Source organism: Electrophorus electricus, chromosome 15 (assembly GCF_041902795.1).
Source record: "Electrophorus electricus isolate QZ-2024a chromosome 15, ASM4190279v1, whole genome shotgun sequence".
NCBI lineage: Eukaryota > Metazoa > Chordata > Actinopteri > Gymnotiformes > Gymnotidae > Electrophorus > Electrophorus electricus.
Window position 1 is genome coordinate 1214511 of NC_137511.1, and position 25426 is coordinate 1239936.

A 25426-nucleotide genomic window follows, 5' to 3' on the forward strand; every position below is an offset into this window, starting at 1 on the left:
GCAGTGTGTGATTCCTACCACCAGGGGCAGTGTGGAGCTTGTAGCGATTTGTCATTAATTTATCTGTTATCTCCAAGGGTAGAAAAAACTGCTGACATGGTTTTTGCTCCCACCCTGTGAATTACTAACGGTTAGGTGAGCAGCATTTGAATGCCCTGAAGCAATCTCTTTAAATGCTTCTACTTCTAATTCAAAACAGGTTTTTGAAACCAGAGAGGACAACATATAATTATATTGCTTTTGATAAGTAGGAACACTAATGCTTCTTGGGGAAATGATTCTTTACACATCCCTTTTCAATTTATATTTTAAAGTAGCAACACTGACATAGAAATAAAACAGTTTGTTTATTATATTGTATCCCCAAAAAAGAGACAGATATGTGGATCAATGGACTGTTAACTTGGAGAATACTTATCCATCTAGCATAATATATTGACAAACCAAGCGCACGCGCGCACACACACACAAACACACACACACACACAGAATTCAATTTTTCCACAAGCTCTCAAACTGCAAATGTGCCTTGCAGCTCAGAAAGAAGGATTAGACTATCAATCTACTCTACTCATATTGTCACCAGGCAGGAGAAATCCATGCTGCACGGCAGATACTGAAGCACACAGTCTGTAAGGCAAATTTTTCTAAACATTGTTGTCATTCTCATTCATTATAATGACAGGCCGAGCAATCTGGAGGCAGTACAATATTTAGAACTGCTTGTAAAGACGGTGTATCAGCTTTTTAAGACATAAATACCCCAAGCAGCTCGACTTCCATGTACTAAAATAAGAAATGTAACACTTGTGACCTATATGGAGCATACCTAGAAGAACAGATATACAGAGTATAAACAGTTTCATTTTAAAATCTGACATTATTCTGGTAGCTAAATCTCGGTGTACATTCTTTGTGCAAATATACAGTAAATCAGTCTAATATGTAGATACATATCAGGCCTGCAGCTTTTTTTTCTCAATTTCCTTGTAAACAATTCCTTAATCTCAAAATACCCTGGTCCACATCTATCGAAGCATTTAGCACATTTGTAAAACTGTTTGCACATGCAATTTCAGTGCCGTAGTCAATGATTACAGAATCATGACAAATGTCTCGGCCAATCAATGGCTCGCTTACTCATTTCGTTCCAGGCAAATATTTCTCGCATGTGCCAAATGTGTTAGTAAGTCTGGCCCTAAGACGAAGCAGAGCAGCGGGGTCTTCACCTCCACGTCAGTGACAGCGTGGTGTCTTGCGTCTGTGCAGGATGATGGACGGGGGAGTTGAGGGGTCTCGGCATTAGCGCTCACTGTCTCAAATAGAGCTTAATGATTGTTTGACATGATGACTGCGCCATCTCTTCCACCAATCACAGGCGTCCGCCATACTATCCTGGCCACTATTGTAAAGTATCGTGTTACAATGTATTGACTATTGATAGGCTATTATGCCGTTGTCAGACCTAATAGACACTTCTAAAATATTCATATTTCTTACGTTGGGCTATGACTTTAACCTCAATAACCTGTATTACTGTAGCAATGTAAGTGATTTTACATAAGCCTGTGTTTCCTTAAAATAACATTTGTTGGAGCCATATATAAAGGCTTCTTTACATCCATTATTGCATTTTTCTACCACCAATACGCCCACCTCTATTGTTTTGGTAGACTATTCAGAAAGCCACTTTGAAGCCGAACCCCCGCCCCGCCCGGAGGATTAACATAAGCTAAATGCTTCATATTTAAGTCCACGAGCTCAGGACATACCGAGCACGCACGCCCTCGCGCCACAATGGTTAGCCTATCATCTCAAGTTTCTTGTGACTGCCATCCAGTCCATAGTTACAAGCTTCTCTCCTCGTGACTAGAGATAAAACATTGCATAAGGCATAAAAAGCTGACGTAAATGTTACATCCTGTAATTTAGGCTATAGGCTGCTGGATTTCCTCTCAATCTGACAGCCCCTACTTTTATAGAGTAATATCACTCTGAACGCACGGTGCAGCTCCGCATCTATCCAGCTGGGTACAGGCATACTACGCTTCATGATTGTGTTGTAGGTTATCTTCATGTCATCACTGCTCGAAAGCTCGATAGCAACAAACCTATTTCGAGTTCCTCCTGAAACCGCGAGCGTAGGATGTTTACACCCCTAGATTCGGTCACCACAAATTGGCATTGCGTAGTTATTCAGCCCCAAACACAACCATCTCCATCGCCAAACATATAGGAGCTGATTAATCACATTTGTTACGATGAATATGCAGGCTACGTGTTTCTGAAACACGAGGACTGTACGGCTGTTTTAGAACCAGCGCTATGTTGCTCGAGCATAATGAAAAGCACAATGGCAGCAATTCAGAAAAACAATGTTTCCATTGCGCATTAGCAGTGAGAGCCTACGTAGCAATAAAAGATTTATCGACGAATAAAACGTTGCTGTTGTATGCTTTCTCAACCTGACCTCTTAGAGCCCAGTGCGTGCTATCGCGGAAGTACGTTAATTGTGAAAGAGTTATCTTACAATATTCGTGCGAAAATAGTTACAGTAGCCTACAAAGCCACTAGAAATAGGAAGAAGAGCGCCCCTGAATCTCTGCAGCTCTGCAGGAAATGCTCTTTCTATTACACATACAAACGTCCTCGACACAGGTCCTGTCAGGAACATAAAGCTATATTTGTACATTTACCGATATTATTAACAAATCTGAGGGTTTAAAAAGTTGTTTAGTATATATTATGTTCAGTCTTTGCTTATATAATTATGGTGAAGTGTCATTTCGCAACATAAAACATCGAGGAATTTTTTGAAACGATGAGGATTCGTGGACGGCTTGAAAGAGACTATTGTCCATATTGTATTTTGAATTTAATATGAGTATTTTGGACAAAAAATGTTCGGAAAATGATATGCAATTATACAATAATGCTTGAAAAAATATTAGATCATAAAAGCACACATTTTTTGTCAAGTAAATTTCTTCAGCGTCGATTTCATATTGACGGTTGGCGAACTACTGAACGCGCAAATATTGTAGCCTTGCAGGACCGTTAGCAATCCATTCAAGCCAACAAGTTTGGAGAGAATGTTGAGTTTAATCAATTCAGAACGTCGAGATGGAGCTCAACTCACTCATGGTATTATTACCCACTCCGCTTATGCTGCATTTTACTCAGAAACAAATTGGTTGCGCACGTATATTTAACTGTATGCTTTGATATTGAGTCAATGAAAGAAACTTTAAAACTTATTCTTTTATTATAGAGTATTATATTATCAATGTGAATATGTTTGTGTCTTATACGTTGCGTTTTTATGGTGGTGATGTCTAAAATATTTTCATATATTTCTATGACTTTGTCTTTGTAACGTACTTATTATATGTAAATGGTTTAAATGAATTACTTATTGCTGTTTCCGCAGTGGGTAGGCTCTCCTTGTGGTTTGCACGGACCGTACATTTTCTACAAGGCATTTAGATTTAACCTTGAAGGCAAACCAAGAATTTTGTCCCTTGGCGACTTTTTCTTCGTAAGATGTAAGCCAGAGGACCCGATTTGCATAGCAGAGCTCCAGCTGTTATGGGAAGAAAGAACAACTAAGCAACTTTTATCCAGCTCCAAACTTTATTTTCTCCCAGAAGATACTCCCCAGGGAAGAACTGTCAGTCACGGAGAGGTAATTACATATTTTTCTTGTTTCCTGCTTTCTGTGGGGTGTCCGCTTCGTCGTAACGCGTTTGATATAATTTAACACTGGTATCGATGAAATATGAGCTTTATGTTTCTTTCTGTCTATTCCGCTTTCTGTTCACTGTGTCAATGAGACGTAAAGTGATTTCCTTTCATTTAAGTCATTTGATCGCGTTATTCATACCATATTGCCCTTCACGCGAAACCAGAGCGCATATGTTTGATAATAGCCTGTACTCTATAGACTAATGCCACAGCTCTCGCCTGCCGTTGGCGTATCAGCGCTATCATATACATTTAAAATAGCAACTTGATTGCGAAGACGATCGGTGTGGTTGTGTAAAGTTGTCACAATATCTTTTGCATGTCTCATCTGATACAATAGTGCGGAAATTGTACAAGGCAAGGCAGATCAGACGTGTACGCGCTGGGCTGTGAGGTAATACAGTATTTCCACTGGTGTGATAGCCTACATATTGTCGATTTAGCAAAACGGGCAAGGGCGAATATTTCACGCATTCTACGAAAGCTGAATGCGATACGACGCCGTTTGAAGGTTTCCAGTGGCAGGCTGTGCAAACATCGCAGAGACGTTGTTAAATGCCCCATGCACACACAAGATTAGAAGTGCTGGACGTGGACGTTTCCCAGCGCGCGCTCAAACGCTTTCGGTCAGTAAGAATTGATTAATAATGGCACGCTGATAAAGACAGGGATGCCTTAAAGGGAACGAGCGGCATTTCTGAAGGTTATTATGGCAAAGTGCTACACACTTGTGCCGTATTACACATAGACAGCGCATATTCAAACAATTTGCGGAAAAGAAAAGCGTGTTGTTTTTTTCACGGGGATTTAACCCGTCATGTGCTAAACATGTTCAGCTTTTCTTTATTCGTTGCGCCTCCACAGTTGTGTTGCAATACGCAGCGCTTTTCTAGCACAGCTGCCGGCTTCCATGGCTAATGTAATGAGCTCTATACCTGTTTTATCTTGCACTCCTGCTCTAATCAGGGAGCCAGAACACAAAAAAGACAACTCCTCTCTGTTGAACTTTTATTGTACTTTCCTCCCCCGAGGAGTCGAGTATCAAATTTTCTTTTCATAATAAGCAACAGGTTTTATGTGAAGCCTCGTCTCAAATAAATGTCAAGGTTATTTCGCGAAAAAATAATGATGAATGTTACGAGTAGGCAAACTGTCGACTGTATCGACCTTGGGCGCTCGCTGTTTACACAATGTAACGAGGCGGAATTGGGGAAACATTAAGAGTTAACGCTCTGTTTGTTCAGTTGATCAGAGTCTGTCCTCTTTCCAACTTGACACCAGCACAACCCCCCCCCCCCTTTCCCTTGCGACCTGCGCTCCTCCCCCACTCACGAGCAATGCCAACTATTTGCTTTTCAAATTTATTACGCATACACGATTGCTGATCTTGAAACGGCAAAGGAGATAGGATTACAAGGCCAAGGACGGTATTCGGCTTTAGACACAGCCTGCTGAACAATACGGTGCTGGAGTATGGCGAAATAGATTTTTATCTGTCAGCTGCTTAGGAACTATTTTTAGGAAGTATAACACGTTTAGTCGTGTTATGTGGCCCGTTCGTTCTAGTTATAGACGGGGGTGTTTAATCCTAAATGTGGAAAAAAACGAAGAATTGGGGGATATGCATGAGTCTATTGTACTCAGTGTCCTTTATGTAGTTGTTAAATGAGACATGCAACATTTAAATAACAATGAGATTGAGTGTCAACCTAACCACCTGCAGGAATATGAGCCCCACAACGCCTCTGCCTTTCCAAGGCCGATGCACTCAGCAGATTGTCCAATTAAATTACATTTGCATTTTCACAAAGTAATCCACACTTCTCTGCATAAAGTCAACTTGGTTACAAAAAACAGGCAAGTAACTGCAGATGATGAGACATTTTCTGCGTTTTGCATTGCCCAGGGACATCATATTCTTGTAATGAAGGGTATGCAACAGTGTTTAAACCGTTCCCCCTTGAGAATTTGTGATGGATTTGTTTTTAGCCACAACTGCATTCCGTCGTGAAGCATTTACAGCAATAGAACCGATAATCGTCTTTTACTCAAAACGACAGCCAATGTGCTAATGTTTAGCGAATGTGGGTGTACGCGATCAGTAAATAGCTATGATTGCCGGGATAAAAGCGGGCACTGTGTTTCCAGATGCCTTTTTGTTTCTACACCCAGGTGATGTAATTTCCCCTCTGGCTGCAGTTAGTCATTCATTAGGAGGATAGCAGTGGCGGCTGCAACAGTGCAAGGCCTGCAGCGCTCTCTCTCTCTCTCTCTCTCTCTCTCTCTCTCTCTCTCTCTCTCTCTCTCTCTCTCTCTCTCTCTCTCTCTCTCTCTCTCTCTCTCTCTCTCTCTCTCTCTCTCTCTCTCTCTCGCTGGCTGTTGGCCTATAGAATTTAACACTTAGTTTGTGAGCCTAGAGAGGGCAACATTACACTGTCGTTCAGACACGTGACGTTCTTACTTTGTTGAGCTGACTGTATATGCTCTCTCAGGGCTTCCTCAGCATGCTGTCCCCCCGTCCTGTCTAGGCTGTCTTGATATTCTGCTTGGTGCCTCTTGTGGGACCATCCTGCTTCTATAATCATTTCTGTCTCTTCTCTTCTGTCCTTCTGGAGTGGATTTCTCCTGAAGCATGCGATTGTGGGTTTTTTGTGTTGTTGTTATTGGTTCTTTTTTTGCTGTCATTTTTTTATGTTGTGAAAAATGTTTGTGTGCGCCCCCTCCCTTACCCCTCCCCCACTCGATTATTCTTCAGAGCGAATATGTCTAATTTAGAAAGAACAACGTTTATGGTGAGTGGAGAAGACTACTCCCACAGAGGGCTTTTCCCCCTCCTCCGTATTTAATTGGCGCCAGTTGTGCTGCAGCTTTGTTGCTTGGTTGCCTGTAATACCAGCGCTTTGGCAGGAGAGAGAGCTGCATCCACGTTGGCAATACTTTTGAATTGCACTTATGTGACATAAGGGCAGAACTAACTGGGGTTTGCGCATTATAAATAGGCTCCCTATCAGATTCCAGCCAGCACTTTCTGAACACTTTCTCTATCTACCATAGTTTGCATAGCCAAGCGTAAACCTTGGCTGTGTGGATCGATGGTGGTCATACATTTAGCGACCGATCCAAATGTGGACCGAGCGCCTCTGTGTTGTGTGTGGATCTGGAGGACAGTGGTAATACCTAATTAGTCACATCTCTTTACTGTTGATTTGGATGACAAAACAGCTAGGCTTGTGAGCTCAGGTCCAGACATCCTCACTGCCTGGCAGATGGCCATGTCTGTATTTTGAATGCTAGGGACATATTTATACTTCAAATGAGATCACCAGTCTCCTGCTTTTCTTTTTTTCTTGAAAGGCAGCATTCTTCGGCATGAGCTGAACGCTTCACGGCAGCTGCAGAATGCGGCAATAATATTAGTTTGTTACATTGTGGGCGTCACAGCCGATGTTACACTGGATTTTCAGGCATCCTTTTAGGTATGGAGTTTCTCAGTAACCGTGGTGGCTGTTTGTTAACCACAGGGCCAACAGAGAGAAAAGCAGGATTGTCGTCTTGCTTTCCCCCAATCCTATGATGTCTGGGCACGGGCATTTGCATGGCAGGGCTCAGAGATGTAGTGTTTCAAGACAAATGGGTTTCATTTGGTTATGTGGTGTCATCATATTTCACAACTAAGCCATTCTACAGGCGTGTTGTCCACTCACATCCAAATTCGCATGTTAAGCGGCACTGGGAGTAGGTTTCAGTTGCACATTTGGTAGTTATTTTATGCCCGTTCTAGTGATGTTTCCTCGACACTGATGGGGCTAATTTCAAAAGTGTAGGTCCTTGGTATATGTACCACAAGATACAAATCACATTTGTGGTGATAATCCTGTAGAGAAGTGCAATACCACTTTGACAAGGTCTTGCCTCAGGAAATCACTCACTTTGTAGGTATTAAAAAGGGAAGCTCTAACATGAAGTAAAGTTGTTTCACACATATTAGTGCAAGCTACAACTGAGGACCATTGATTGCAGTATTATCCTGATTTTGTTTATTAACTTGTTATTAACTTGAACTGAGATCAGTTAAAAAAACTATTCACTCTACTTAAAACTTTCCTCTAGATCTTTTAGGCACATTTTGTCATGTTAGCAGCTCAATAATTGAATAGGCTTGTGAACAGGTGAACAAATCTGGAGTGACCTGGGGAATTCTTCGCCTGACCCCTCTGACTCAGTGGAGTGAGATGGGCTCAGTGTGATGGTGCTTCACTTAGTTCCTTTGCTGCTCTGAGCAGTTAATGTCTCTGCCCCCCCCCCACCCCCCAAGAGGAATTACAAGAAGCCAAGTGTTATTAATGTGGAACATTATATTCTGAACATCTGTGTATGTGTTTTATCTATCTATCTATCTATCTATCTATCTATCTATCTATCTATCTATCTATCTATCTATCTATCTATCTATCTATCTATCTATCTATCTATCTATATATATATATATATATATATATATATATGTGTGTGTGTGTGTGTGTGTGTGTGTGTGTGTTTGTCTCAATAATATGTATAGGTATATGTATATTATATATTATATATGTTCTTTCATTTCAAAATATATAAGGCAGTCTTGCTGTAGTATTCCAATCAAAGCCTAGGAGCAGTGTCAAATCTTCAAAGGATCCGTCTGGGCCACATGATCTCATAGTAAAGTTTGCTGCGTCGCCATTAGGATTAACAGTGTTTGACCCACTTAGCTTTATAGGGGCATGGAAACAGATGCCTTTGCGCTTAAGTGGTTATTATGCACAGAGCTGCACTCTCCGCCACGGTACTGCAGTAACTTTAAGGTGCGTAATGTAGAGTGCCCGCAGGGAGGCCGTTTCCATTTGTGGGGAGAATGAAAAAAATGTTGTTTAGACTGCTGTAATATGCGGACGTTGAGGAGGAATGCTGTGTAAACCTCTTGGAATGCACTCCCCTCCCCCCCATGGAAAATTAAAGCAAATTAGAGCCATTACATTAATATCCTTGCTGGTTTTATTAAGGACTGACCCCACTGACATTGTTACTGAATGTTGGTATGAGACACAGTTATGAAATTTGTTCATTGATTACAGTGTTTTGTGGGGAACTTTAATGTACAAACTAGTAGATGTTTGAAGATATTACTTGAACAAGACTCTGGTGTCCATATGAGTCTGTTTTACTCATAACCATGATGCTGTTTGTTTCAGTAAGACAATGGGCTCTTTTGTTTGGCAGCCCAGAGAAGAGGCACCACCCCCGTGTTTCAACATAAAACTGTGCTAATTGCATACGTTCCGATCAGGAAAAGATTATTATTGTCTACGCATGCAAAAAAAAACAAAAACCACACTTAAAGAAGATTGGCTACATTCAGCCACTGTAAAGAAGGCTTTTCTCTGTGATCTGGATTTGCTTTTATTGGGTCATGTCTGGAAAATGTCACATGGCCAGAAAGATGTTTGTGACTGTGCAGTGCTACTCCAGTAGGAGAGAATGTTGGAGAATAAGTCAGAAGTGCTTGTTGTTTGGCCCTGGGAAACACTGGAGCATCCAGCTCCGTCCCCTTTCTTTTCTAGGTGCTCCGTTGTCCTCTGCCAGGTTGCGTCCTCCTCTTGCTCTTTTCTTTTTTTATAAAGAAAATAAGGTCTGTTGGTTTACCAAAGCAGCGAGGAATTAGCAGCGCTGTTGCAGGGTTTGATTAATAGTAGGCTTAGTAAAATAAAAATATCTATTTTGAAAAAATAACCCTTATTGCGAGATAGGATCATAGACGAGATAAGTTATTCAGACCAGTCTCTAGCCTTTTGTATTATTGGGATCCATTTGTTTCTGTGCCTCAGTCTACTTTCAATTAAAGCGTTACATGGTGTTCTGCTGGTGTAATTACAGCATTTTGCGTGCGGGGTCTCACCGCCTACAGACTGCTCCATGTCTAAGGAGTCCACACAGTTCCTTTTGATTGCAATGTTTTCATCTGATGCCGAATTTATGAGAAATAAATGCATGCATCCACGCTCAAACACACATACGATCCGTCTCACCGCCCAGCCCCACCGTACCCCACACCCGCCCACCCCCACCGTACCCCACACCCGCCCAGCCCCACCGTACCCCACACCCGCCCAGCCACCTGCAGCCTGCCTGACGTCCCGTCTTTCTCCCGGCAGGATGAGGTGATCGCAGTGTCCGAGAAGGTCATCGTGAAGCTGGAGGACCTGGTGAAATGGACGGTGTGGGACACGTCGTGCTGGACCAAGGGCCTGCGGGCCGTGCCCCTGAAGGCATCCATGCTGAAGGAGCTGAGCAGGACCGGGCAGAGGGAAACCCTGCACCGCTACCGCGAGTCGACCCTCAATAGCGGCCTCAACTTCAAAGACGTCCTGCGGGAGAAGGCCGAACTAGGTAACCCGTCAGCAGGCTTTTCACTTCTTTTGTTCTTCGGTAAATGGTCCACATATAAATGGTGATTTGGGGAAAGGCTTTGTCTGTTGTTCGAACACTTCCTAAAAGTATGCTGGCTTCATCTTTTATGCTTCCGTACTGTTCTGAGCTGGGCCTTGGATGCCGGGCCGATGAAGACTCCAGCGCAGCAGTATTTGGTGCTATTTGGTGCTGTTTGCGCCAAAGCTCTCTTAAGAAAAAGGAGGCCAATCCACTGTGGCTTTCTGACAGCAATCTCCGACTGTAAGCACACGTGCCAGATCCAAATAAAGGACTGCAGATAGAGAGCGCACGGTGCTCCGGACAGTGTGTACCTCCCGATCTTGGAAAAATATGCTCCCTGAGATCTGCAATCAATCATCGGGATCTTTTAATCCTTCAAATATTTGTGCCCCATTTCAAGTGGGCATTAACCTGCATCGGAGAGCAAAGTCATGTTTGTAGTTGGCTGTGGCGAAAAGGATTTGTCTTCGCAGATATGAACACTGCACTCCTGTTTGCTTGTTTGGCCAACACCGTCGTCGATGGCAGGGGAAAGGAGTGAGTTTTTATTTCTCTCTGTGTGAAGAGAGCGGCCAGAGACCGACACCATGGTCGCTAAATCAGGCACGTTGCCACCTCCTCATCTGTATTCCCTCCATCTTGCCTCTCTCTTCTGTTTACATCTCTCATTGGCACTGAACAATATGGTGTCTAAATGTTCATTAATTTAGTCACAGACTATTCTCAGTGTGATTAAGCTTCTTGTCTGATTGCACTGTTAAAAGAGTGTTAAAAAATTTCCCAAGTGAAAGGTTACTGTTGTATTTGCTTTGCTGCGGTGTCGAGTGGCAGTCTGAAACTACACGACATGCATTTCTACATCTGTAACATGCCTCGGTTATTGTGGAGTCCTTCACCGTCCAGCATCAAAGCCTCACTTCTTTACGGCCTTATAAATATGTCATTTTGGCTGCATTCCTGTGTGGCAGACATTCGCCGTGAGCCAAGAAACGACAAAACAAGAATACCCACAATCTCTGGAAGCGTCTTATTTCAGTGCAGGAGTTGGTAGAGAGAACTGTCCATTTGTAGTGTGGAGTGTTTCTTCTTGCAGGCAGTTTGAAGGGACATCTAAGAGAGCTATACTTACATATTTCCCCATTTAGAGGATGGACTAATTATACAGCAGGGCTCAGATCTCTTTTTCCCCCCTGACTTTGCCAGTTGCTAGAATTTGCATACAGCTTTGTCTCTGTCCATGGAAGCAAATGTTAAATTGTCCTTGAATTGGCTGATGTATTAGTTGCCTGGGCTGAGATTAGATAGCAGAATCAATAATGGATGCTTTGTCACATAAGCTTTACATGGAGGCTACAGCTGCAAATGCAAATCAATAGGAGGGCGACCAAAAAAGCTCTGTGATTTATTTACTGTCACTCTTCTAACCTTATTATTTGAGCATATTGCGAGTGCACATTTCTGTATTGTTAATAAGTCGGTTTTTAATGACTATATTAGCCTTGTTTGTGTTGTCACGATTCTAAATGCACTTACTCAAAGTGCCTCCAGATCCACTTGGTAAGCAAAATATTCTGGCAGAGACCCAAAGGCCATCTCTCTCTCTCTCTTCCTCTCCCTCTCCCTCAACTCCCCCTCTCTCTCTCACTCTCTTTCCCTCACTCTTTCTCTCTCTCTCTCAATTTTCTTTGTTACCGAGAGAAAGAAAGGATTCATTCAGAGGCAGAGCTGCTCTTTTCAGTAGCAGAATGCAGCCTTTAAAAGCAGCTCTGCTGATGGGAAATAAACCATTAATTGAAACTGCCATATAAATTAGACATGTCGGTTTTGGGGCTCAGTTTTGACCTTTGAGAAAGTCTATTTACCTTTCTGAAGAGTTGAATTAGTGCAAATTGCTGGTGACATGGAATAAACTAATTTGACTTTTAATTTGTAATCACAAACGGCAGCAAGGTGCCTTTGGATTTAGGTTGATGGCTCTTCCATCTGCTGCCTTGGACAGAGCATTTCAATGGCACTTAGCTCAGGTGAAGAAAGGGAGCACTTGATGGGAAGATTACCTCCTTCATAAGTGAAACAGCACAGTACATGCATGGAGAGAGAGAGAGAGAGAGAGAGAGAGAGAGAGAGAGAGAGAGAGAGAGAGAGAGAGAGAGAGAGAGAGAGAGAGAGAGAGAGAGAGAGAGAGAGAGAGAGAGAGAGAGAGAGAGAGAGAGAGAGAGAGAGAGAGAGAGAGAGAGAGAGAGAGAGAGAGAGTTTGGTTATAATTGAAGCCCCTAAATAAAAAAAGCAATTGTTCACCAGCAGATATGGGGAGTGTTTAAATAATTAAAGGAGAGGCCTTTTTCCAGGGCCTTGTGTGTGGATGAAAGCCTGCTGGAGAGTGTGCCAGAGAGGGAGTGAGAGGGTTCCATAACACGAGCTCCCTCCAATATCTGTCCAGAGAGATCATTTGCCTTTAAAATCAGTTTGGGCTGCGCTCACCATCTCGGCCGCGATTGGCTGCCCTGTTTGGCGATTGATGAAGACTTTTGGAACGCGTTGGAAGATTGCGTGTGCTGATCCAAAAGGGTGGGCCTTCCTGCCATAATTAGGTTTTTAAATGCTCTGCCCTGCCAGGTGGATTTAACAGCGCCGTGAGAAGGGACCGTTATAATTTGAGCCTTGTCTCGGAGGGGATGGGAGGACAGCTATAAAGATTTTGCCATATTAGGCTACAGTCGGCACACTGGGGGAGGCCGTGCAAAGTCGTAACGCTGCGCTCGGGACCAACGTAAGTCTAGTTAACGATGGCCTGTTTCAATTTCAATCATTCTCAAACCCACAGTGTTATTTCAAGGCCTTCAGAAATCTCCAGCTTGCTTCTCCTACCTGTCCTAATTCTGCATTGACACGGCTTTGGCTGGATCATGAATGAAAATCCTCCAGCAGTGGCTTCCACTTGCTAGCATAATTTATCATAGATAATGATCTCTGCAGAGTGGCACTAAAAGCGTTTCTGTATAAAGAGTCGATGTGGTCCAGTAATGGCAAACACAGTATAAGGAGACTTGCTTATACATGCTTATATTTCTTGTATGAGCTGCCAAGTTACTGCCTTAGATGAGAGAGGGAAAAAAAGAAGTTTAATGACTTTCACTGAAGCTGAACACAGGAGAGGGAAAAAAGAAAAGAAAAACAGCTTAAAAATTGACTTGATGCATTCCTGATCTTGTAATTAAAGTATCTCCCTTCTGGCCTTGTTACATTCAGATGAAGTTTGACTTTGTGTCTTAAGGATATATTTTCCCTCATTAAATCCCCAGATGATACAGATAGCTTGTCTCCTTCAGCTCATTACACTGCACGCGAATGGGATTCGGGTTACAACTCTAACAGGAGGAATCGTCCGTCCGTCCGTCCGTCCGCCAGCCTGCCAGTGTGCCGAGCTTTAAATAAAAACATTCCAGGCCGACTCGGACTTCATCCGTATTCCGGGTCGCTCCCCTGCGACTGTCGAGGAGGGCTGGGTGTGATGTCACCGGAGAGTAGGTGCTTGTCCGTACACAATAGACCTCTGTTGTCATGTTTATAGGTAGTTTCGAATCACGCCCTGTCTCCCGATGATATGTGTGACGGAAATGCTGCTCCAGAGGTGGAATCCAACACCAGGCAGGGGATTTCGGAGCTTAACGAGGGTTAATTTGGAGGAACGATGCCTAGCGTTTACATGGAGTGTGGAGGTATTTGAGTAGGCCACAGCTGAGGGAGGGCAATATATTTGAAATGTCTTCTCTTTCACAGAGGATAAGATGTACCCTCACAATTGCTCCACCAGCAGCTGAACAATAGCTCCTAACAACCTGCATGACATATTGTGCCCACAAGTACACAGGGAGGGGTTTTCTCTCTTGGTTAAGTGAGATAATATTAATGCAGTCTGACAGCATGGTGGCGGTGTAAATCGGAATATTTATTTACTTTGTTAGATTGAGGGAGATTGAGTGTTAGATCGAGTGTTAGCTTTTGTTAGATTGAGGGAGTGGTGTGAAGGGTTCTGGGGTTTGGCTTGTCAGTAATGTGATACCGGCTTAGTGTTGGAACCTTGACTTTTCAACAGACTTGGAATAAACTTGCGTGCTTAACCTGATAGAGGACAAAAGGAATTTATTACAGTTTATGGACTGCTCTGAACCTTTCCATCCTGTCACCCTTGTTTATCAGTATCAAGCAGTAGTCATTTATTTGAATATTTTTAATATTATTTATTTGGAATATTCTGAATTGCATTTTGAGTTTGAATGATAAATTGTGCATCCTGACTCTTTGATACATATCTGCTATTACATGAATTCTTCCTGTATCTTTTTTAATGACCATCTGTCCATTCACCACCCATCAATCCCTTCCCCAGCATCTGTACATCATTCCTGTATGTCACTCCGTCTCCACGTGCTTCCGTAGCTCAGCGCTTCCCTCACTGGGCTGGACACACCATAGTTCCTGCATCTCTCGAAATTAAGCCGGAATGACACGCTCGCCCCGTATCACGCCGGGATTCTGCTCTGGTTTGCAGCGACAGGCCTTAGTCGCTCCTAGCCAGCTGGTCGCCCACGGCAGCAGACAGAAGAGAGGGCAGTAGCTGGAATGGGGCCCCTCGCCGGATCTGAACGGACGTAGGAGCGTTTCAGGACGCTCTACCGCTCTCGGGGGCCCCGGCAGGACCCGGCAGGCCCCGCAGATTAAACGCCATTCACATCCAGAAGCTTCCATGCCACCTTTGATTCGGTACAGGGGATCTTTTTGATGTTCAGTCTTCATACATTCTAGAAATGGCAGCCCACGCAGCATTTGTGCTGATTCAGGCTAATGCCAAAAGAGGGTGAAAGGGAGAAAAACAGATTCCATGCTAGCGGTCGCAGTCAAGGTAATACATTCTGCACCGAATACAAATTATTGTGGTACATGGGGATTGCATGCAGGAAATCATGTCCTGTGTTCAGGTCTTGTATAACAACGCGCATTATTATGCAGATACTCTAAGCATATTTCTTTGTTTCAAATTATGTTCTTTCAGCTGCGGTGTGGACTTTTCCCAGTTTTTTCCCACAGCAAAACAGATTGTGGTTATTACTATTAAAGGCAGTCCAAGGAAATGAACAACACACTGGGATACTGTGTTTGTAGTCTGTAACCAGCTCAAATAGTCCTCTCATTTTTCTTTCAAATCTCTTAAAAACTGTATCAGGTCTCTCTGTGCGCACTTAGCCTGCCTCATTTTTTTTATAGTCATCATGTTTTGATTATTGGCAGACCCATTTGGACGATTACAGGGCTTATTGTCCATTATAACCCACTGATCTGCTCATATCGTCATCCCCCCTCGGACTAAACCCTGGATCAGCGCCAACCCTTCTAAATCGTTCAGCTGGGGATTGATGTGGAAAAAGTCTGTTAGTTTGCTAATAATGGCGGTGCAAGGTTTTCTGTGGAAATGTTTTTTCTCACACAAAAGGAAAAGAGAACTGGTGGGGTGGGGGGTAGAAATAGTGTGTGCCGTAATCACGGGCTGGTTTCAAGTCCTCCCCTGTTTGTTTTCTTGTGGGTTTCCTCCACTTGCAGCAGGACAGAACTCCCTGAGCAGGGCTATGTGTGGCGGGCAGATAGCGGCCAGGCCGGCGCGGCCTCACAACAATGCGCATGGCTCCCGAGACTGACCTTTGAGGAAATGAATAGTTTTATTGTCTGTCCATTAACTGAGGCTGAAACAACAGTTAAGTTATTGATGTGACTTTCTCCCTCTCATGACATGAAAATAGGTCCCCAAAACAACCCGAAACTCAGCTGGGGGGGTTCTTTGTGAAAGTTACTGACATGGAAAATCATTTATCTGAATACATTATCGCATTTTTGGACTCTTTTTTTTCTTCTTTTCTTTTTCCCTGCATTTTTTCTTTAAATGGGGGAAATTCAATTAAATGTTAATGCTGAGCTGTCCTGTTGTATTAAGTAGCCCCACCACCTCCAGGCAACCATTGTGGTACTTTACATTTGAACCTGAGGGGGCTGCCTGTGTTTGTCAGAACGCTACAATGTGGCTTTTTTCTGGTCCGTGGTGCCAAGCCCCATTCAGTCAGGATGACTAATCTGTTATTATCACCAGCCAATCACTTCATGTTGAGCGAGCCGTGGGGGTAGGAGTTGCGAAACCCGAGAAGCCTTCTCTTCTTAAATATTAAACGTCTTAGAAATTTGTGCTTTCCATATATCTGGGGCTAATTAATCCACAATTTGGTGGTGGGATCAAATCCTTGCACCAGTCCACTTTCTTCAGTCATAAAGCACTACATGCTGCCCCAGTTATTGTGTGTGCATGAAGCATTTAATTATTAACTAATTAAATTAATCTCTGTTCCTGCCGTATCCTAATATCTAGAAACGAGTTGGGTTGGGTTATTCAGGCACTTCATTTAAAAATGAAGTTGTTCTTTTTTAAGAGGAGGCTGTGGCCCCTCCCCCACTCCATGACGAACGTTGCGGACCCTTGTGAAGGAGCGGGACCCAGGGAGGGGAGGGGCTTCCACGCAGTGACAAATGTCCTTCCATACCCACATCACCTAAAGCTCTCCGGGCCAGAGCTGTCTGGTCTGGCTTGACACCCACCTGCCCGGGCTCTGCACGACTGTGCCAACTAAAGATGCTCGTGATGGCAGGTCTGAAGGCCACAGCCAATCAGCTGCCAGCCCTCGGTGCCTCGTACTGGCGGGATTGACCTTTGGCCCTGTGTGAGCGCATGGGGCCGGCAGGTAGCTGGCCACTCACCATCGGTGGCAGTGGCCTCATTCACTTTGTCCTGGCGTCTGACTCCGTGCGGGAAGATAAATTCACATCAACGCGGCATCTCTCAAACATAAGGTGGCGGGCGCTCACCAGGCTAGTGAACCGCTCACTACCACACTTCCTCCCTCCACCCGCACCATTCTTCCCCGCAACTGGAACACAGAAAGGGGGACAGTATTAGTGTATCGACTTTGATCAAGCTCCACCAGGCTCTGCCGTGGTGAGAGATCAAAAAAGAGAATCCAGCTAAAAAAAATCAACCTCTTGTTTACTTTTCACCTTTTTCTTCCACGGGCCATTCAAGACGCCTGAAAATGTCGGGGAATTTTTCAGTTTGCATGTCTTGTGTGTGACAGCTTATACAATTATTGACAATTTCTTCTTTGGGCAGTGTCTGAAAAGGCCTTGTCTATCAGTAACTGGATGAGGAAATCGACACAATGGTGCACTGATAGCGCACATCTCCTTATCCCTTCCTGGCGCCTAATCCACTCCTTTGTGTCACATTCTAAATACATTTTAATTGGTTTCATCGAGCAGCGCCATTCTTCTCTGCTCTTCTGTCAGCTGAGTGTAAATTGTAATCATTTCTCCCACTCATGTGCTAAAATAGAACGTTGTCATTGTTTAGAGCCAGGCTTGCCACAAAATCCAACATGCTCCCCATTTTACACTAAAGGAGCTTAAGATAATTGTTTTGATGCCGACGTCACTTGTGTTTGTGCTGCTGTGTTTGACACATGTGTCCTGAGTTAATACATATTTAAATTGCTTATTAGTTTGGGACAAAAAAAAAACTATATTTGGTTTTGCGTCATGAAATGGAGTGGAGTTGTAGATAACTGAACAGCGTGCTAGATTTTGTGTTTGGCCAGGGATTAACTCTCAGATATGATCAGGGTTTAACACAATTCAGCTTGGGTCATGTATAGAGATTCATTACCGGAGCAAAATAATTAATATCTTATGCTCTGTTTAATGACCTGATTGGAAATTAGTTCAATTTAACCTTTTCCTGTTGCTTCTAAAAGTTTTATTAGTGTAACTGTTTTAGCGTATTCAGTAGATAATAGTTAAACAATATAATCTCTCAAAACCTGCAAGTCATAAGACACAATTTCTAAAGAAATAATCTATTTTATAGATGCATGTCTCATTACTTCACCAGATCTTCAAGCATTTTTGAAGACTGGATATCAAAGATGTTTCACTTTAGCAGGGTTTAAACAATTCATAGGACTATGCCTGAGACCTCAGTTCGAACGCAATCAGAAATAAATATGATTCCCGTAACCAGTGAATCCCTGCTTCTGTCATTCTGCTGTGTGCCCAGATTAAATGTGCTTGTTGTGTTTCATGAAAAATACTTTTCTAGAATGCAAGTCATCTGTTTCATTTGGTGTTTAGGAACCTAGTAATATGCGTCTTTAAAGGGATTTAGTGAGCTTTGCTTTGACTATGGACTAAAGTAGCAGGCTTACAGCCTTATAGTTTAATTTGGAATTCCAGCTCAGTTACAGCTGTGGCAGCACAACTCAAAATTTCATCTTAATTACAGGCCTTATCATTGTAACTCAAAAGCTGTAGCAGTGCTCCACAGAGGCTGGAGCTCTCTACACTAAAACGTGAGATGTAGAGTATACTCAGATAAAATAAGACTGTCCTGTGTTACAGGCACTTCACTTGTGTTCCCTTGCAAATTCTCCACTTGGTGCACGTTCAAAACCACTGACCTTTTACTGGAGTGCTATCTGTGATTGTGGCCTCATTTTATTACAAGGATACACAATGGATAGGCAGATGTATGACTAGAAATAGCATACGTGGTTTTTTTAGTCTGTGGAAGAATTTAAAATGACCTAATACAGTACTGTGCAAAGGTCTTTGGAACCCAAGGAAAATTGGAGCTGCCATCACGTTACCCTGTTTCTATGGAGAGATGCTGAAAACACCGGACTCATATGGAAGACACGGCCAGCTCAACAAAATATCACCAGGTGACATACATCATCAGGCATGCAGTTTATGTGGAGATGGGGGGAAATATTCTAGGACCTACTTCACTTGGGGATATTTGTGTCCGGACAGGACACAATTAAATAAAAAGCAGCATGTTCTGGAGGTTGTGGGAGGTTGTGGGACGTTTTTGGCTCTACATGCTCATGCACATCTTGAGGAGACTATGATCTCTTCCACTACTGCAATAATGCCAGTTTACCAAGTGGGTGAGAGTACCCACCCCCTTCCACAACCAACACCCCCGCCACACACACACCGCCTGTAACGGAGCCCAGGAACAACAGGCTCCTGCTGGATTTTTCACGGCCCGTTTTCAATCGAAAGTCTCCTTTGGCTTCGGCGCAAATATGATATAGTTCGAGGAGTCCCCCACTACCGCGTGAAAGGAAGCCTGCTGGAAATATAATGGTGGCGAACAGAGAGAAATGTCTGAATAGGGTTGTGACGTTCTCCACCTCTTAAGAATCAGGGCCCGGTGGAAGGGGAATTAGAGTCATTTAAATATGAAAGGCTTTATATATTTAAGTAATGTGAGACCATGGCAGGCAATCGGGGACACAGGAATCCTGCACACATGGTTTGCTGACGGCCCCATACCTGGGAAATAAAGACAAACAGCTTGAGAAGCTGATGTCCTGCTGATCGCTGTGTCCTAGCTTTGTGTGGAGGTTACACAGACAGACGACTATTCACCAGGACAGGCGGAGGCCTTTAAAGGGTAAAAGATGAACCGCCGTGTGGGCGCTAGCGCCGCACATAGCCTTGACTTGCTATATTTGCTTGAAACAAATATATCCGTCCTAGTTTGCAGTCTCAAATATTTCGGGGCTGGCGTCGTATTGTTGTGCTGCCCAGATTAGTACTGCTGTGGATGGCCTGCAATTTCCTGCTTGTTTGGCATTCCAGCCAGAGAGTTACTAAAGCAATAGTATCCCTGTTAATGACCCAGCAGGGGTGCAGAATCCAAGCTGTTTGCCAAACGAGCAGTACAGTGTTGTTGGTTATAGGCTGTGGCTTATTTCTGCATGATAGCAATTATCAAAACATAGATTACATCAAGAAAGGCAACACTAAAACTACTGCACCTGAGGTCTTGTCTTTCAGCGTTCCATAGACCAGCAAAACTGAGCCCCCATTGGTTCTCGGCACTGTAATAACTCGGTAATAACACACCGTCATGCAGACACCTCGATTTACAGAACACAAATGCACATAAAACACGGCTAGCACATTGATTCATGGGTTTATGACCGAAGTGTAATTGTGTTAGCCATTATTGACGAGAAGTCTTCCATTAAAACAGTTGCCTTGGCAATGACACACATTTTCCCTTCGCTGCTGCCTTTCACGACGTGCAGCACGTTAGTATCAATAATAACACACGCCAATAATGTTCGCATCAACAGCCGTCTGTTTTAATAGGCTACAGTAACCTGGACACCTAATAAGCAGCTTCTGCCAGGAATATTATATTCACAGTGTGTCTCTCTCTCTCTCTCTCTCTCTCTCTCTCTGTCTCTCTGTCTCTCTCTCTCTCTCTGTCTCTTTCTCTCTCTCTCTCTCTCTGTCTCTCTCTCTCTCTCTGTCTCTTTCTCTCTCTCTCTCTCTCTCTCTCTCTCTGTCTCTCTCTCTCTCTCTCTCTCTCTCTCTGTGTCTCTCTCTCCTTCCCATTTTCACTCACTCACTCTCTCATGCTCGAATTGATATTTTGACCCGCATGTTTCAAAGAGACAGGTAGCTATTAAAGCTCATTTGTCAAGCCCGATTCATTCGACAGTGAGAATGTATTGGGCCTGGGTTGGTTCAGAGGGCGGAGCTCTACTGGAATGCACCTCAGCTCCTCTGTTTGACTTTCTGGGAATCCACTAGGCCATTTAGAAATCCTTTGAAGCTTGTGCATGTACATTAGTGGCCACCGTTCACTGGAAGTTGTTTTTCTTGCAGCTTAGTCACTGCACCCAGGCGTCTGAGGGGAGAAGGCAAAGCCAGCGCCCAACAATGTCTTAGCGAGCGCTCAGGTTTCCATCGGAGATAATCAAAGGTGCTTTTGATGTTGCTGGAATCCAGCGTTATCCAGATATTTGTAATTGCTGGTGAGACGGAAAGCTCTGTGTCAGGCAGACACGTGGAGTTCGCTAACAGGCTGACAGGTGATGTGGAGAACAGCCTCTGTAAACTTCCCTAACAAGCTCGGGCAGGTACAAGAGCAAGTTGCACGCAGGTATGGATCAGATGTTTATCTGGGTCACGTTGCCTTTCATACTCCATACATCATAATTACAATATGATACGCGCTAATTTTTAGTTAAACAAAACAAAAGGTGTAGGTTATAATTGATGGGTGTCTGTGCTTTTCCCGCGTTGAGCTGCTGTTTGGGCCAGATTTGTAAATTGACATTCTTCACCGATGGGAAATATTCAGGTGAACAGTCTGTTTCATCAAAACCATACCACAACAGGAGCCCTTTTCCAAATGAAGCCATTTCCCAATCTCTTTCTAAGATTGATGTCTCAGATCCTAAAGCCTGTCTCCTAAAATTTTACGAGGCAAAATAACATGAATTATTAAAATTCAGAGGCGTTTTACCACATACGTGCCCGTTTTATGTTTAATTGGCCCTTTTTGGCGGGGGCGCGGAGTGGAGAGGTGTTATGTAAATATATTCCCACAGAGGGCCATTTGACATTTTGTGGAGCACTTGAGCTGTAAACGAGGAGAACATTGCCATAGTTAAAAGTGTGAGTCTCTTCCTGGAGATCTGATAAGACACGTGAGGATTAGTCATGCGGATACGAAGGGTTGATCCTGTGACCAATCAGAGGCTACCTGCCACAACACCCCCACCCTCCCCCAGCTCACATCCACCCTACCACCCCACAGTTCTGGACAAGGGACTCTTGTCATGAGTATTAAAGTAAAATTGCATAATGCAATTTCCAGGGCCCTCTAATGATAGTGCAGCCCTTACCAATTAAATAGCAAAGAGATAAGAATGGCTTTCTTTGGGAAAGGTTACATGTTCTGAGAGAAATGACTGTGTGGCAGGGGAGGTCTGTTTCTTCATCATCCACTCCTCTGGCCTCGTCCCTGGCCCGGAGAAAAATCTAATCAGCAGATTGTTGGCAGGATCCCAGGGTGATTAACACAGGCCAGGCTGGCCCAGAAAAAACGTGGTCATTTTAAGACTGACTTCAGATGTGCTGACTGCAATTAAAGGGGAGTAGAAGAAGACAGCAAAGAGCGAGAGAGAGAGAGACAGAGAGAAAAAGAAAGAGAGAGAGAGAGAGAGAAAGAGACAGAGAGAGAGAGAGAGATGTCAGTGAGAGACAGAGAGAGAGAGAGAGAGAGATGTCAGTGAGAGACAGAGAGATAGTCTCATGTCAGGGAGTAAATTAATTATTTTAGTCATTAATGTCGCTTTTTCAGCCTATAATGTTAACTGCGGAGACAAATCTCCACTCAGTTAAAGATCCGGATGTATGTCTTCACAGGGACGTGTTTATGCATTCGTGTCCCTGAAGAGGAATATAGGACATATAAAGAAGGGAACAGAATATTTCCACCAAATCCAGCCTTTCCCTGCCACGTGTCCCATTAAAGTAAAGAATGGATAAGCCACAGAAGTGGAAGAACTCTAATTTTGTGGCTGAACTGGGGGCGTTATAGTTGCCAAACGCTGCATTTTACTAATTCTGGAGGGCGCGCACGCATTTATCACCATTCGGTAATTTGGTGGACAGAAATAAATGCGCCTGCGACACAGTGGGTGGAGTAGCGCAGCAGGGGGTGTGGCATTTAAAAGCCGCGCATGCGACATTGGGTTTGAACCATTTTGCCTTAACACAGCCCTTGCACTACCGCGTCCTCGGACCTGCGCTTATCGCAAACGCAAGAGCAACATAGTATTTTCAAGCAGGCACTTAAAGAACACAGTCCAGTTTCTCACAGTGGGAACTCGGCTTTCTAGGGAATGAGAGTGGTTAATCTGATTGGATGTTGTGACCACCGTTGACTGTGTTCAGTCTAACCCTCTTTTTGAAGTGACCCTGCTCTGCGTTAGACTTGTACCTCTGTCAGCTCTCTTCCCACTCATGTCCATAATGCTTTCTGATGCTGCTTCCACATCATACATTTATAAAAGCACAGTGTGTTTTTATGTTTTGCTTTTGGTCCTTTTTGTCACCCTGGTTCTCCATTTAGGAGCTCAAACATATTTTGTCCCAAACAAACAGATTTGTCCACCAAAGTGCAGCAGTGGGCTTCGGATCACCATTCAACTCCAACCACCAGATCCTTCGCAGGCCCGCCTTTACCTCGTCTGCCTGCCCCTGTGTCCAGCATCCTCAGTGTCTGCCTCTCAGCGTCCACCTGGACAGGGCTGCCTCCGGACAGGCCTTTGGACTGAACCTGTGAATGTAAACTCTCTGTTCGACTGTCTCACGGCGTTTTTTCTTCTAAGCCACCAGCATGTGTGAATGGCTCTGGAGTGCTGTGGTGTCTCGTGGTGTTGCGAGAGCATGCGTTTAAGTTGTGCAGGCGTTTGGGACTGTCAGCAGTGCCGTGGCTCTTCTGTTTTCATTGTGGCTGAGGGGATTTCGCAGTGGAGGTGGAAGACAGGCAGGCTCTCGCTTGGTGCTCTGATGGCACAGGCTTGAATGATGTGGCATCGTGCCTGAAGTCGTTCGTGCCGTCACTGCTCACAGCGAGCTGTCATGTTGAAGAAGTGGTTTGGGCTGGAGTAAAAAACTGTGTCTCATACGGAAATTTCAGCTCCGGCAAAAGTTTGCTTGGCTTATCGTGTCAGAATCAGCTTGGTAAGAATCGGGTTCTAGTTGAGGCGTGAGGCCTCGGGTGAGTTAAGCAACGTTCAGACCACAGGAGCAGGAGATGAGTGTCAGTGATGACGGTTTACACCACAGAACTTCACACAGCGTTACATGCGGTCACCTCCCGGCCAAAAGATGCAAAGCCAGAACACTCCACACATAAGCAACACTCACCAAAGCAACAAGTGCACTTCCTGGGCTCGTCAGTAGGGCAGCGGCAAGGAGTCAGAGGTGCCTGTACAATGTCTCTGTCCATGTGTGTGCTTGCAGGTGACGACCGGGAGGAGAGGAGAGTCCTGGTGCTGAGTTACCCGCAGTACTGCCGCTATCGCTCCATCGTGGCGCGGCTGCGTGAGCGCCCCGCCGCGCTCCTGACGGACCACGTGGTGCTGGCCCTGGGGGGCATCGTTTCTCTCACCGGCAGCACACAGATCCTCTACTGCAGGGACACGTTCGAGCACCCCACGCTACTAGAGAATGAGAGCGTCTGCGACGAGTTCGGTAAGCACCGGCTGCACAGACTGATGGGGTGTTGGCAGCGTCCTGCAACGGTGTTCACTGGCAAACTACCAGTCGAGGGAGTGAGTGAGTGAGCGACTGAGTGAGCGGCTGCCTGGGATAAATGAATGAAGGAAGCCATAAATTGATGGTTGGATGACTGAATGAAGGGGGGAACAAACAAAAGAATTGAATGAAGACCGACAAGCCAAATAAACAATCATGCTTCATCTCTATCGCCTGACCAGAGCTAGTCCTGCTGGGTTTCTTTGGTAGGATAACGAGACATGCTACTAGCAGAGGAATGGAAACCAGCAACTGCTGCAGCTCTGATCGCGCTGCCCGTGACTGAAACAGACACTCGCTTGCTTTTAGCACGGCCGGGCCGTCGGCCGAGAGCCAGAGGCAGCCAGCGATGTCGGGGAGGTTTTTTTACACCCGGGGTCAGAGCCGGTGCAGCGTGGTCTGTCAGCCACGTGCTGCAGACCCCAGGCCGCTTCTACAGGGTTGCCGCGATGATGGAGGAAAAGACACCATCTGTCCTCCTGTTGGCTGCATGGTCCAAGAGCTCCCCACACTCGTGTAATTGCACGCTGACGGTGCCGGCCCGGGCGACCTGTCTTTGAAATTGAAATCGCTGCTGACACACCGAAGGGGTTTTTATTAGAGCTTGAAGTGGTGCTCCAAGAACTTTCAGGTGACGGATTGCAGGTGCACTCACTTACTCGTAATCCGCATGTTACTGGCTCGCTGTGGGTCACGTGACCGCTAGACTTGACCCGTCCCAGACCCGATGTTGGAAATAGTTCTCAGGGTTTACCATGTAACTGTATAATCACACTATAAACATACCCAAAACTCACTTTTTTCTTTTTTCTTTTTTTTTTTTACAAATTTGACAAAGAGAAGAAACAGAGTGACTTCCAAGAAGCTGCTTTAGAAATAACAGCGAGAGATAAGGTGATTAATAATGCTTTGTAACTCTAACCTTGACAACCAAAATCCAATATTCTTTCACTGAAAAACAAACGTGTAATTTTGCAGGACCTCGGCGTGACTAAAC

General features: G+C 44.4%; 1 protein-coding gene across 2 annotated transcripts in view; it reads left to right on the plus strand.

Annotated features, from left to right (window-relative positions):
- The first annotated feature begins 3067 nt into the window (after positions 1 to 3067).
- The window catches only part of arid5b (AT-rich interaction domain 5B), a 67036-nt gene continuing 44677 nt past the window's right edge, over positions 3068 to 25426 (plus strand). Inside the window, exons 1-4 of one of the 2 annotated variants that reach the window (XM_027021639.3) lie at positions 3068 to 3144; positions 3431 to 3685; positions 9927 to 10161; positions 24136 to 24366. In XM_027021639.3, the coding sequence (XP_026877440.2) occupies positions 3124 to 3144; positions 3431 to 3685; positions 9927 to 10161; positions 24136 to 24366 (742 nt within the window). In that variant the 5' untranslated portion in view covers positions 3068 to 3123. Of the gene's footprint in view, positions 3145 to 3186; positions 3686 to 9926; positions 10162 to 24135; positions 24367 to 25426 lie in introns of those variants that run through there. The other variant, XM_081698041.1, reaches the window with a different exon arrangement.